General features: G+C 41.7%; 1 protein-coding gene across 2 annotated transcripts in view; it reads left to right on the forward strand.

Annotated features, from left to right (window-relative positions):
• The window catches only part of LOC128945699 (connector enhancer of kinase suppressor of ras 2-like), a 164,802-nt gene extending 156,198 nt beyond the window's left edge, over positions 1 to 8,604 (forward strand). The window contains exons 19-23 of one of the 2 annotated variants that reach the window (XM_054289513.1): positions 3,180 to 3,250; positions 3,987 to 4,087; positions 5,400 to 5,907; positions 6,196 to 6,395; positions 7,058 to 8,604. In XM_054289513.1, the coding sequence (XP_054145488.1) occupies positions 3,180 to 3,250; positions 3,987 to 4,087; positions 5,400 to 5,907; positions 6,196 to 6,395; positions 7,058 to 7,273 (1,096 nt within the window). In that variant the 3' untranslated portion in view covers positions 7,274 to 8,604. Of the gene's footprint in view, positions 1 to 3,179; positions 3,251 to 3,983; positions 4,088 to 5,399; positions 5,908 to 6,195; positions 6,396 to 7,057 lie in introns of both variants that reach the window. The other variant, XM_054289512.1, reaches the window with a different exon arrangement.
• Positions 8,605 to 14,762: the final 6,158 nt, after the last annotated feature.

Consider the following 14,762-nt stretch of genomic DNA (forward strand, 5'->3'; position numbering starts at 1 on the left):
ATAAAAAACAACCCATTTCTTGGTTGTTACAATGTGCCTTGGTAAGTGATTATGTCTTATGGGGATTTGTACAATCCTGGAGGTAAAATGTTGTGGCAGAGGATCCCTGGGACATGCAGTGCTGTTCTGTCATCACAATTCCCATCCAGAATGCAAACCCTGTGCTCTGTTCGGTGGCCTAGACGAAGTGAAACATGCTGGTTAAGTTGTTTAATCATCAACAGCAAAGAGTTGTTGCAGTTATCCAGGTAAAAAGGCAGGATTTGGGGAGGGAGCCCAGCCTGGGGGTGAGGTATGGGATGTGCACCTGAGATCCCAAAGGTGCCCCCAGGGCAGCCCAGACCTCCTTGTGGCCACAGGGGAGTCCCAGAGCAGGTGGGCACAGCTCCAGAGCCCCAACAGCAGCCCTGGGGCTGTGCTGGCAGCTGCAGCACCCAGCCCCTCCCCGGGCTGTGCATCCTCCATCCCTCAGCTCTGCCGGGAGCTCCCAGGGCCAGCTGGAACCCAACCTCTGCCCACAGGGCACCTGGGACAGCTCAGAACCAACTGCCTGCCTTTCCAGGCTCTCCACAAAGAGCTTTTTATAACCTTGAAAAACCTGCGGTTTTCTGAGAAATGAAAGTGGTTTGCTCATCAAGGAAATTCATCAAGTTTATGCAGGGTTCCTTTCGAACTGAGTTTGCATTTCCTTGGGGAAAAAAAATTAACTGTAAGAAAATGAGCTGTAATCTCACCACTTGTATATCTCCTGATTAACCTCAAAAACATTCACTCATGCTTTTCTTAAAAACACAAAACCTAAAATGGAAATTCTAGTTCTTTTATCAGAAGAGATTTTACCACGATAAGCCACTGAATGTCATCAGATAACCCTTTATGTGGGCTTGGCCAGGAGCTGACTCTGAATTGTGGTAAATGAGGTAAGAAAGTCCTTGTAACTCTGGTGGGGATGATCTTGGCCTTTGGAAGAGAAAAGCCTGAGCAGCCTTAGAGAAGGAAGATTAACTTCAGCTAATTCCAGATTTGGCCATTGAGGCCATGTGCATAAAGCTGATACTCTGGGTATCCTCAGAGCATCCCTGGCTCTGGCAGGTTAATCCTAACACTTCAGCTGGTGTCTGTGTTTGCTTCCAACATCTGACACCCTCAAATTAACGATGAGCAACAAAAGAAATTCAGCAAGAAATTTAAGACAATATAAATTTGGTCCATGCACTGACCATACAAATGGCTGTGTCTGTTTTAACTTGGAAAATGGTAATTAGTCCTAATTTATCATTGGTGCTTAAGCAGAACCTCAGTTGAAGGCACTGAGCCATCCTGCTTAATTGCCAAAGGCATATGGCAAAGTATGACTGAAACTATTTTGCTCCAGTGCTAATGAGTTCAGAAATTGGGGAACAAATGATGAAAAACTGGTGAACAGAAATGCTGATAAAGGAGTGATGTCACTGCCAGTCCTGCAGTGAAGGATCTGCCCTGCAAGGGAAGCAAACCCCAGGCAATGCAGGCACCGTGTGCTGAGGGAAATGATGCTGGAGAGCACTGTGCAAAAGCTCTTCTGCAAATCTGTTAATCCATTTTAAATGTACTTCCCTCATGATAAAGATGAGTTATTGATGTGCTGATGCAAACAAGGGCTGTAAGCAGTGCTAAGCCTGCAGTTGGTATTTGGGAAAACAAATCATCATTTCCATTTTCATCTCCAATTTGCTGACTTCTGCCTTAATACTGAGAGGCAAAGCAATATGGTTGTACATTTCTTTATTTTCATAGTTTTGCAAGTAAATTAAACCCTCTCAGAATTCCCTGTAAGAAGTGAACGTTGTGGTCCCCTCTGGCTACTTGGGAAAGCCATGAGATCCAGGCAGGCTCTGTGAGCCGGGGCTGTACCAGTATCAGAGATGAGGATCATTGCTGGGAGCAGGGGATCAATACGTGCCCAACTCTGAGCTATTTTTAGTGCACAGTTCACTCTTCCTTCATTTTCTGCCTCCCTGCTGTGCCTCCTATCTCCCACACACCCCTCTCCTGGACAATAACAGTCACACACACGTCCTTAAAAGCTTTTTTTTCTCCTGTAGTACAAGTGGGAAAGAATGACACTGAAGAGTTTTCTTGTTTTGATCTGCAAAACAACTCGTCCTTTTGATATTGATATTGCATGTACTGTTCACTAATGTCCGACTTGAGGCCTGTGAAAGATGGTTTTGTCATTATAATATTCATTAACCAAGAAGATAATTATTAACAAATTTGATGTTGCAAATGTTCGAAAAGGAAAAAGAGCTGCTTCTAGATAAACTCTCACATCAATTTTCTGGGAAATTAATTAGATAATTAAGAATTTAGTCACCAAGGAAGGGAATGGTTCAAAACATTCCAGGCATTATAGATGTCACTATTAGGGTTTTTTCTTCAGTTATATCTTCTTGTTGATGAAAATAAGATAATTCTTGATTTTCCATTTGCTGAACATTAAGAAGTGACTTTTCCCTCTGTGTGTTAATTTCCCTTTTCCCCCTAGTTTTTTAATTATATATTGTGTAAACATCCAGTAATCTTACAGAAAGAAAACTCAAAAGGTATTTTCCCCAAGATTAGCTACAATATTTCCCTAAGGAAGTAAAGAATCTTCTTTTCTATCAAACTAAATAATTTGAGGACAAAGAAAAAAACCAATTTCACACATCCAATGTGAAATGCAAATATTGAAGCACTTGCAGTTTACCAAAAGTCTGTATTAAACAAAGTAAGGGAAAACAATGTTGATATCACAGCTCAACAACACCAAGTGTTTATATCACCAGCATTGTGAATCCAGACTAGCAAATAACCAAACTGCCATAGGCTGTTTTAGCTTTCTGAAGATACAAGTTTAATACAACTTTAATTTCCCAACACAGGTTTCCAGACAATAATTATCATAAGTCTATTTTATTTTATAGTATTTTGGCAATTCGAGCAAGTTCTTGAAATAAATATCAATCAGAATAAATGTGAAAAATCCTTTATTCCCACTTACCAAACACACAGCAAATCTGAATCATGGGTTTAACAGCCTTTTTGTTTAGGTGTCGTGTCTGACTTTTCCGGATGTTAAGGATGTGGATGCCTTCAGATTTACATGAGAAGTTCCTTTTAAACACCTCTCTTCCTCATTTTTATTGTTCTGTTAGATGGATGAATCGTTTGGGTCTCGCAGCAATTGGTTACACACCTGATGACAAGGATATTCACCCAGATGAAGGTAATGCTTCAGTGGTTATAATTAGGAGAAGAGAGCAGACAGGACAAATCTGTTCAGTATTTCACTAAAGCTGGAGAGGTCATAACTGACTTCTTTAGCAACATATGGCCATATCTTTCTAAATATCAATTTTGATAAGAATACGTTTCCTTGAACTACATTTATTGGTGCCACCACCAAAGAAAATCAAATCCCAAGCAGTAATTTTAAGAAATATTTAAAATAAGTGATAAAGAAAATGTGGGGTTCAGGGTGAGGTGTGATCTCCCAAATCCCAGCCCTCAGCGATGTTCACCCCCATAAAACATGGCAGAGACTTGGGGCAATGTGTGCTTCAGCAATATTTGTTTGCACCTCCTGAGCTCAGGTGCCAGCCTTGCCCTTTCCCCATTACCCACAGTGGAACCTGTTATGCCCAATTAAATTCAGTGCTGAGGCTTGGCTCTATTTCAGCATCTGGAACGAGGTTTCTGTGTGAAAGTCTGGGAGCAGAAGTTGGTTTTTATGGGCAGTGGGAGTCAGGTGCCCGAGCTGCCTTCTGTAACCCTTCCCTAAAGCATTCAGAGCTTCCCTGTTTGAGGGGCCAGACCTTCCCACCAGCCCCTTCCTGAGTGGCTACCAAGCCCTGCAGGTGACTGGGGAATTTTACCTTGTCATGGAAAGATGTTGCTGAAATGTGGGATCTGTTTTGTGGTGGAAAAGCACCCGAGTGAGAGCTGGAATGCTTTGTCAGCAGATTACTGGAGCGAGAGCGACCAGGACGACGTCGAGGGCTCGCTGACGCTGAAGCAGGAAGGCTCCGCCACGCTGTGTGACAGCTACCACCGCACCCCCTCAGTGAGTCACACCCCTGCATGTGCCAGGGCCACCAAAAACAGCCCTTGGCTTGGCTTGGCTTGCTCTTCCCTTGTCCTGGGATATTTAAACACCGTAAAGGCGGCGGAACAAAGCCGGATGTGTTGTTAAAATTAAATTACTGCTGCTCCTCGTGAGCCAAGACCTGGATTTTTCCCATAGCAAATTAGTTAGGAAGGAAGGAGAGGTAAATGTTTCCTGACACACATCTGTCACCAGACTGGAAATATGACCTTTTTTTGTAAGACTGGTGAAACTACGTATCATAACAGGAAAAGAATATTCAAATTTTACCTTCACTGCAGAATGTGAAAAGAATGTGATGGATGGGATAGTTTGTATTAACTGAGACTGGTTTTCAATTATGAATATTGGATACTGGATGCTAGAGATTAAGATCAGCTCACATTCACCCAGTAATCATGTTTTAGTTCTTTTTTGAAGAACAAATCTTTCTAGGACAGGGATTTTTTTTACAAGATTGTGTACAATGCCATGGTGATGACAGTATTGCAAATAGAACATTTCTATCAGACAAAACACAGGCAATTATGATAATTATTCTATGATTCCAAGCACAGATAGGACTGTTCTCTATTTTTCTTTCAGATTTTTCTTCAGCGTGAATGACATGATCCTCACACAGCCAGAACCAAAGAAAGAGTGACTGAGACAACAGCATCACATGGGTGAAGCTCAGACTGATTTTCACCCATGTGATGCTGTTTTATCAACTGGGATACAGGTTAAGCCCCTCCCTTTCTGTTTTTCCACATTTTTGCCTTTCTCTTTGTTTTGAATTAAATTTATACACAGACCCAGAGAATTCATTCAAATAGTTTCACAAGTTCAACAGTGCCCCAGCCAAAAATCTTTCTGGGTGCTGAAGTTTTTGTTGTTTGGGTTTGGTTTTTGGTTTTTTTTTTTCTGTTTGGCCCCTAAAAAAAAAAGAAAGGAAATCCGATTATGGTTTCTTTTGGAGACTTCCACTGTCCTCAGCTGCACTGAATGTAAGCTGGATGGGTCTTCAGGAAACCTGTTCCAGTGTTACACTTTCCTTTCCATCAGGAGTTGCTTGTGGGCAGAGAATGTGCAAAACAAGAATAGGGAGTGGTTCAAAGAGCACTTGTATAAAAGTTGTCACTGCTAATTCTCTTCTGTTTACAGTGGTTCATGCTATGACCAATCCAACCCATGAGTCCATGTGATTACTAGATATCACAGAGTGTTTTACACTGCAGTCATTTCTGTTCAAAACACTGTCTCATGGGCAGATGTTTTTGTGTCTTTCCAGGTGAACTCCTCAAGCCCATTCCCCGAAGCCAAGCAAGGCCGACACTTTTCCAGCGAATCCACGTACTCCCATTCCTCGGCCGAGGAGTCGCGGCCGGAGGCGGCGGGCAGCACGCACTCCTCGGGGTGCCGGCCTCCCTACCGAGAACGGCGCTCGTGGCAGGACCTGATCGAGACCCCCCTCACCAGCTCAGGGCTCCATTTCCTCCAGACCGTCCCTCCGGAGGCGGAGTACGCGAGCGGCCGGCCCGGAATGTCCCCGGACAGACGGAGACAAGCCACGCTGCCCGTGCAGAGGCGCCACAACTTTGAGCAGGATGGGCCTTTCCCTCTGGTGGAGTGTCCCAGGGGACACAGCTCCCACGGGCGGCCCCAGAAACCGCGCAGCCAAAGCCTACCCCGGAACAGAGACGTGCGCGGGAAGGGACGCGTGAAATCCATTGAGGACACCGACGACAGCCTGGATGAGAAGGTTCCTCTTAGAAGGCACAATAGTTTCTGTGCAGAAGGTAAGCTCTGGGAGATGTTCTGCTCCGCTTCAAAATCCAGAGCAGTATTGCCACTGTTCTCAGCAAGGATTTTGTGGTTGAACTGCTGGATATTGGCAAACACAGGAGTTTGAAATGCCAGGATGTAGCGCTAAAAACTGAGCTTTGGGATGATGTTCTTGTCTCACCAAAACTAACACTGCAGAACTGAGTAAGAGGTTATGATAGTACTGAAGTTGCAGTGTCGCTGATTTTAGAGGCTTATCTGAATGATCAGGTTTGTTGTTAGGGTTCTTTGTTTCCTTTCAGAAAACGTGAAAGAAATTGAAGATATCACAGATGGTCTGCAAGAGCTCTACAGAACTCTGGAAGAAGCCAGTCTGTCAGCTTTCGGAGAGCAGCGTCCCTCCACCAAGCAGGAGTTCCGCAAGTCCTTCGTGAAGCGATGCAACGACCCGGTGATCAACGAAAAGCTGCACCACATCCGAGTCCTCAAGAGCACTTTAAAAGTAAGGCTTTATCCTGATTTTGTGTGGCTTTATCCCTGATTTGCGTGCAAGGAATATAAACTAGGAAAAGTCTAATTGTGCATCAGAGTATGCTGATGGGTTGAAGGGAACTTAAAGCCCATCCAATTCCATCCCCTGCCATGGGCAGGGACATCTTTCACTATCTCAAGTTGCTCCAAGCCCTGTCCAGCCTGGCCTTGGACACATCCAGGGATCCAGGGGCAGCCACAGCTTCTCTGGGCACCTGTGCCAGGGCCTCCCCACCCTCACAGCCAGGAATTTCTTCCCAATATCCCAGCTAACCCTGCCTTCTGGCAGTGTGAAGCCGTTCCCTCTTGTCCTTAATCTCTTTACGTTTCTATTGTTAATGCTTTTTTTGTAGCTTTAAAATGAAGTTTCAAAGAAACTAAAAATCCTTCAAAGCAAGTATGTTCCATTTTAAGGAAAAAAAAAGGAGATTATTTGGCACTCTGTGTGGGCAAATTGTAGCATGTGGCACAGACTGAGCTGCCAAACAGTTTATGCTGTAATAGTTCCTGAATTTAGGTAAATATTAAAGCTTCCATAGTAGTTTTCCTGGCACTTGGCATTAAAGAAGAAATAATGTGCTGGAATACAGAATTTCATTTTGACCTGTCCTCTGTTTTTCTGGAATTTGCCAGGCAAAGGAAGGGGACCTCACCGTTATCAACAGCCTTCTGGACGATCCCAACTTAACATCCAAGAAGTTCAAAGATTGGAAATTAAAGAACTATGAGTTCTTCCTGGACATTTGTGAGTACAGTGCTGCTGGGAAGTCTCAAAACGGAGCCTCTGAACTGGCAAGCTCGGCCCCAATGCTGACACACACACACTCCTTCATCGAGACTCACGTGTGACAGGAGCTCAGCCTGGCCACTGCTGGGTGCCTGACAGAGGCAGGCAGACAAACCCTGGTGAATTTAAGGTACTCAGCAGTACTGTAAATACTTGGGTAAGAGAATAGTGCCACAGGATGCCTACTACATTGCATGATAAGACAATAATATTCTTTATGAATTTTTTTGTTTGCTGTTATCAACCAATGTCCGTATCGAGCTCTGCATTAGGAAGAAGCGGTGCAGAAGTGTAACTGAAAATAAATACCAGTATATTTAAAGTACTGTACTAAAACTCAGCTTATAGTATGAGTTCCTGCAATCATTTTATATATTTAGATATATATAAAATCATATCTATGTATATAAAATGTAACGTGGTAGTTGACATTTCCTTTTAAAATTCCCTAAAGTTCACATTTTCACACATTTTTTCTTGAGAAAAAATATAAAAATGAAGACATGAATACATTGGCCACTCTTAGAGATGAACATTTATTTTTGCAACATTTCCAGGTAGTGACCATCTTTGCAAATAAAAGGACAGAGTTATCAAAATGTAAACTCAATCCCTATAGTGTGCCTTAAAATGTACACTGTACATCTAAGAAATAGATCCCAGTCTGGCCCTATGGGCACTCTGTACATGCCATTTAAATACTGTGTTTGTAACGTGCTGTGCCTGCCTTTAAATGAAGGAACACGAGCAAGCAGGTTTGGCACAGAGGTAAGATACGAGTAGAACAATATTGGTTGTTCACTAATGCTGCAACTTAAACAGGTTTTAATAGGATTTGAAGTATTTCATGGTGAAAGAAAAAAAAATCTGCACTGAGTAAGGTACATACTGCAGGTTTTCATCGTTTCTTCACTGTGAATTGAAGTGACACATGACTGTGAGTCACAAAATTCAAAAAAGCATGAGAATGAAGCTAAAAAAACCTCCTGAACTAATCAATTACATTCTGTGGTACACTGACATCTATAGCTGAGTTAATAATTCAAAATTATGTAATGTCTGGCAATAATTTTTAACTGCTAGCAGTACATGTGCAAGTGGGTGAAGTTATTCAAAACATCGTTCAAAAACCAATCGGTATTGATTGGTTTGGGAAGACACACAAGTCACGCAGTGGATTTCACTTCCTTGCCTGGGTGAGAATGGTTTGGAAGAATCAGATTTTGGGGAAAATACTTGTATTCTTGGGGGGGAAAAAGATTGCTCTGAATGCTACTGAACATAGATTTCAAAGCCATTCACAGTTTGCTTTGACTCTGCTTGTAGAATAGTTCTGAAAGGCAGAATGAAGGGGATGTGAATACAGCTGATGTCATTTCACTGAAACAGATTTCACTGAAACAAGTTCACTGATCATTTTTTCACAAGATAAACCTAATTGTCTCTCATCCATCAAGGACTGTAAAATTCATGCAGTTCAGTATAATAGAGGAAAAAATGTCATCTCAGTGAGGTCCTAGTATCCAGGAGGAGATTTCATTGTTCCAAAGCCAGACCAGGTGAAGGTGTCCTGGGTGTTCAGTTCTGTCTCCACAGAGCAGCTCAGGGGAGCTGACCTTGGCTGGACAGGAGGGGAAAATTGCCACAGGAAAGCTCCTGGGTTGAGACAAAGACAGGGAGATCACCTGCTAGTGGTTATTGTAGGCAAAACAAACCTGACTTGGGGAAAATTCATTTATTAACAATTTAAAATACAATTGCATAGTGAGAAACAAAGACAAAATTAAAAACACCTTTCCTTTGCCTCCTCCCTTCTTTCCAGTCTTAATTTCATTCCTTCATTTCCAGTGAGCAACAGCATAAATTATAGAATCCATTTAGAAATTAATTCATATTATACATGCAAGCAGTGATGGATGGTCACAGAAATAGTTACATAGATTGAACTGTCTAAATTCCTAAAGAAATGTAAATATGCCTGTTGTTTCAAACTCAAAAGATGGTTTGTGCTTTCATAATGAAAATATCTATATTGTTTCCAAATAGCTTTCCAAAAGGATTTCAAATGCCACTGCTTCATCACTCAAGACATAACTGAGCATATTCAGTGAAGTCACAAGCAAGCAGAGAATACTACTTAGAGATACAGCTGAAAATGAGAAACATAATTGGGAAGACAGATTTCTCAGAAATGACACAAATAGTAGGGAAAACAGATCATCTCTGTTTTAAGTTTAAATACAATTTCTGTAATATGAATAGATGAGATAAATAGTAGATAGTTCATACTTTTGCTCAGCTTATCTTTAAAAATCTTTCAGTGTCATGAGGTCATCTTTTCTGAAATTCTTGGAATTGTGAGTGTGCATTCTGCTCTTGCAGAGCAGCTCTCAGCAAATGTGATTTCCACTGAATAGGCCAAATAAATTGTCCAGGAGATTCATGAGATGAAATGAGATGAGATACACTGGAGAAATTCCCTCTAATGGGCTTAAGATTAACTGGGAGAAAAGTCTGAACCCTTTGTCTGGCATTGCTTGTGCCTTAGAGCAAGCAAAATCTAATTGCTAAATTAAGCAATACAAAGACTCTATTCTTTCACAAATGTCAGCTGGCATTTGGAAGCCATTTCACAAGAACTTCTCATTCTCCTGGCACATTTCCTGAACCCCACCCTGCAGCCCTTCCCTCTCAGCCATGGCTTCTTCCTTCTGGATGTCGGTTCCAATCTAAATGGACTGCAGAGAGAATGTGCACAGTCACCACAGCACAATTATTTGGATTTTCACCACCTTTGAACTCACTGGAATGCAAAGTGCAATACAGATAATGTATTTAAAAATTCATGCACCAAGTCCTGCTTATGTATTAAAGTACATCCAATTCTCCTGGCCCAACAGGTAGTCAAACGCACAGTACAAAGCAGCTGGAATTGTTGTGGTCGTTTTGATGCCATATTTTTAAATAGGAAAAGAACAAGGCTTGGCTGCTGAGTTCATCAAGGGAAATAAATAGCACCTGTACAATAGATTTATTAATTTACCAGTTTTCCTGCCTGAATTCTCAGGTAAAACTTGGTTTTTAGCATATACAACAACATGGAAATGTTTGGATGTGCTTTATTTAACTGGATCTTATTAAAGTTAGTGTCTTCATTCAGAATTGCTTCAGGTAAAATGTCTCAGCCCATACACTTTCTCTGACACTCCACAAGCTGAGTCTTTTTGTTCCGGCTATTTTTCATTACAACTGATTTAATGCTCCCCCCGAGCTACTGATTCCCCTCCTTTTTTAATACTGTTCTGTATTCAGTGACATGTCAGATCTTTGAAAGTGTCTTAATAGCTCTCTCGGCATCACTTCCTGAGAGAACCAAGACATTTCTGTTGGTTTCATTACTTCAAGTGAAAACTACCCTGAGCTTGCTCTAATTGACACGAACAAAAACCAGAGGAGGAGGAGGAGGGGGTTGTTATCAGGACATTCAGCTCTGGCTGCTGCCTTTTGAGCTGGGAATGTGGTGCTCCACTGGCTTTTTCCAAGGAAAAAGAAATGAGTGCTGCAGAGAGTTGTGCATGGCCAGCTAAGCCTCCTCTCCCTCCTCTCAGCAGTTACAGCTCCTTCTCCAAGGTCCTGTGAAGGGCAGCACAGGTACCTTTGAAGGAGTCCCTTTACAGTGGCTCTGGGAAGGGCTCAGCCTCCTGGAAAATGGTACAGTTCTGCTGCTGACCTTTAGGAGATTTCACTTGAAATGTTAATAGGACCTCTGGGAGAAAAATGAAGAATCTGGTAAAAATTGTTTAACTCAACAGAAATCTGAGGAGAACAAAGAACATTCTTTTCTTTGTCTCCAGTAATGTAAATGCAAAAGGCCAAGATTATCACAAACCTTATTTGCCATATTCTTTCCTCATGTGGTCTTACTGTCTTCCAAAGTGATAAAAGCATTCTTTCTGCCAAAAATAGCAGTATTTATGACCAAGGTGATATAGCTGGGGCCTGTTGATCCTTGAGGAGAGACAGCAGAGCTATTTTGTGATAATTCATCAACAGTTGTACAAACCCTTCCTTCAAAGATGGTTTGTGTAAAAGGACCCTTGGCTAAGGCACAATGCAGCACAACAAACCCAGCCCCCTCTGCAATGCCTGTCAGCTGCCCCTGAACTAGAGAATGACAACAGACAATTGAATTATACTTTAAACACTCAATTTGTCAGTAAAGCAAGTCTTGTGTCTCTGCAGAGGTTCTGACTGTCTCCAGAGCCAGTCCTAGGGAGATTCCTTAAGGAAGAGAGCACAGGCCTGTCTGTATTGCTGGGCCCCAGCCTGAACCTCATTCAGGGCATGCCTGGGTTCCCCACATTTAATGTTAGAGAAATAAGAGTTGGCTGGGTCTCCTAAAGGATTTTATGCTCTCCTCAGTTTTTATTCTCTCCTCAGAAGCAACATTCTCCACAGTAGGGAATGGTGCTGTAGGGCAGCCAGGAGGGCACAGGTTTTCCATGGTAGCTTTTCCATGTACCACATGCCTTAGGCCACAGCACATCACCTTCCCTGCTGCCAAATGATGTTTATTTACCACTAGGACCAAAAATGGGTAATACCAGGATAGACTGGAGAAGCAATATTAGCTATTCATTTCTATTCAGCATTAAAAAGGTCTTTTTGTTCCAGAATGTTTCCCTCACCAAAGCTGAGGCTCAGGGTAGGTTTCCCAGGCAGGGTGCTGTGGGGAAGGGTCCTCCATCAGATGAATTCACACTGTGTAATGTGAATTCACAGAGCCTCAAGGCTGAGGCTCTTGATGGATGTTAAGTGGGCACAGATCTGAAAATCCCTTCTGAAAATCACATCTGAGCCCTATCAGCTGTTGTATGGAAATTTCATGGCTATTTAAACCAAAACTAGTAAGTTGTATTTTCTTACTTGATGTTTATAGTTATTTTCTTTGCTCCCATTACCCACAAGTGAAATGTGATGTTTCTGATCAGTTCCACTCTCTAACATGTGGGCAGGGAACACTTCACTCTGGATATAACTAACAGAAAAAGAAACATGTTTTAAAGCTTATTTTCTATATTTTACGGGTTATACCACTCTTGCACATCCAGGAGGAGGTTTATAAATAATATTGTTTAAATTTTTATCAGGTTTGAAGACAGGTGATATACTACTGGGACCTCCTCTTAATAAAAATATTTAAATAATTCAGACAGAAACTGCCTTCAGGAAAAGAACCATATTCACTCTTAATGTAGGCCAGACAGATATATCTTTATTTTTATCAAGAACATACATGTGTTAGAAGTGACAGTTAGGGACTTTAAGCATTAATGCCCTGTGTGAGCAGTATTGGAAAGAAAGCAATGTTGTAAAAATGATCAAATATGTCGACAACCTGCTTTTTGACCAGCTAAGCCCTGTAGCTTCTGTCCTCACATTTCTAGAATATTGTTCATGCTCAGGCATTGGTGAGGGTATCAATACAGATCTTTTTACTAACAGTAAATGTGTCTGTCCGAATGCTGCAGATTAACTAAGGATGTCACATTATACATATGAACTATTGCATTTTTTCACTAGCAACCACAAAACAAATATGTCTTAACAAACTGTGTTTGCTGGCCAAAACACCAGTAAGACCCTGTAACCAGTTAAGACTTCTGTTTTACTGAGAAACAAGGATTTCAGCTTGAAAATCTGATGAGAAAACAGGTTAGGATGTAAGAGAAATGCACTAGTATTAATAAACGTTTTACATTTGACACATACTGTATTACAAAGACAATATCCTTGTAAGACCATTAATTGCTGGGCCATAGGTGACTTCCATCTAGGTTACTAATAGCTAATAAACCTTGTACAGAGCCTTTTTTAGATAACGCTTACATGTATGGAAATGTATGACACCCTTGTACTATGGCTTGCACTTTACTTGCATTGAACTGTGAAGTAGGCTGTAGTAATGTCTTTGTATATTCAGGGGTTGAAATACCAAAGCACTGGAGTATCGTACTGCTGGTGTTCAACCTGTCCAACGTGCTGACAACGTGTATTTTGCAAATCCCACCGACTTCAAATCTTTGGCAAATAACGCTATGGGGTCTCCATGGTCTTTGTTTCTTTGTAAATATAAACATTCTTACTGTTTCTGTAGCAATAGGAGGTTATAAACCAAACTTTCACTAGGACTGTTTTCAATAACAAAAAAAGAAAAAATAAATAAAAATCTATAGCGCCTTGTAAAAAAAATCATGGAGACTCCATGACCTGTGGGCATTTTTGTTTACAAGCAGTATGTATATATGTATTAGAGGCAGAACTGTTATTTATCACAAAGTTATATTGTGGATGATTCTTTCTTAAATAAATATATGTTTTCTGTCATTAAGAAAAATAAGTATTTTAGAGCCATCCTGAGAAGTTTGAAGTGTCAAGCTTCAAATACGAGTAATCTTCCATGTTTCAGCCTTGTTTTTCTAATCAGCTGGGAGATGAACTGAGAGGCAATGGAAAACCACCTGTCCATGCCAGGGAAATGCTGGAGTTGTACGTTTTTGAGCATTCTGCAACTTTTCTATAGTGCCCATCGTGCTTAATGCTTTGACAAGCAGATGCTCCATCAGTACCACAGTAAATCCCTCAGCTCGTGGATGCTACAGAGAGAAAACCAATGGTTCTAGATGAATACAGGTCAAACGAGGTTTCAACCCCTGGATAACACAGTATTTCTTCAGTTTCACAACAGTATTTTTAATTTTATACTTGTCTATGTTGAGAGATAATCCAATAGTTTCTATAGGCAATGACCATTAGGTTTCTTTTTTCCCTCTTTCCAGATGAGTTCTGTGTGAATTACTGTAACCGGCTGTGTTTTCTATCACAGATTAATAACTTGTTAACTTTTTGTGTGTCTACAATGAAAATTTATGAATGGAAAACTTCACTGTGTGTTGCTCACTGGGCATATACCTCATGGTACATTGCACAGACGTGTAAGTCGTAAGTTGCACTGCAACATTAAAAAAAGGAACATATTGCTCTTTTTTCAAAGATATTAACTTATTTAAGAGATATAGTCTGTACATTATTAAAAAAAAACAAAAACAAAAACAAACATTTATTCTTCCTAAATTCAAACAAAGCTTTTGTTTTGGGGAAAGAAAAAAAAAGTTGTAAACTTCCGTTGTAAATTTGGACTTCAATAAACGAATTATCTGCACTTAGATTGTGCTTTATGGGGGATTTTGTGTGTTCTGAGGGGGATCCCGGCTGAGCGCGATGCCGCCCGATCGGGGCGCGATCCCGGCTGAGGGGGATCCCTGCCCACCTTAGGGCGATGGCGGCTGAGACTGATCTCTGCCCGATTTAGGGCGAGCCCGCCGCGGTTAAGAGGGATTCCTGCCCGCTTTGGGGCCATGCCGGCTGAGGGGGATCATCCCTGCCTGCTTAGGGGCCATGCCGGCTGAGGGCGGTGCCCGCTCCGGCTGAGCGGGATCATCCCTGCCCGCTTTGGCACGATGCCCGCTCCGGCTGAGGGGAATCCATTCC

The sequence above is a fragment of the Melozone crissalis genome, unplaced genomic scaffold (assembly GCF_028551555.1).
Source record: "Melozone crissalis strain CALT ecotype California unplaced genomic scaffold, PUWL_Pcris_2 ptg000068l_1, whole genome shotgun sequence".
Taxonomy (NCBI): Eukaryota; Metazoa; Chordata; class Aves; order Passeriformes; family Passerellidae; genus Melozone; species Melozone crissalis.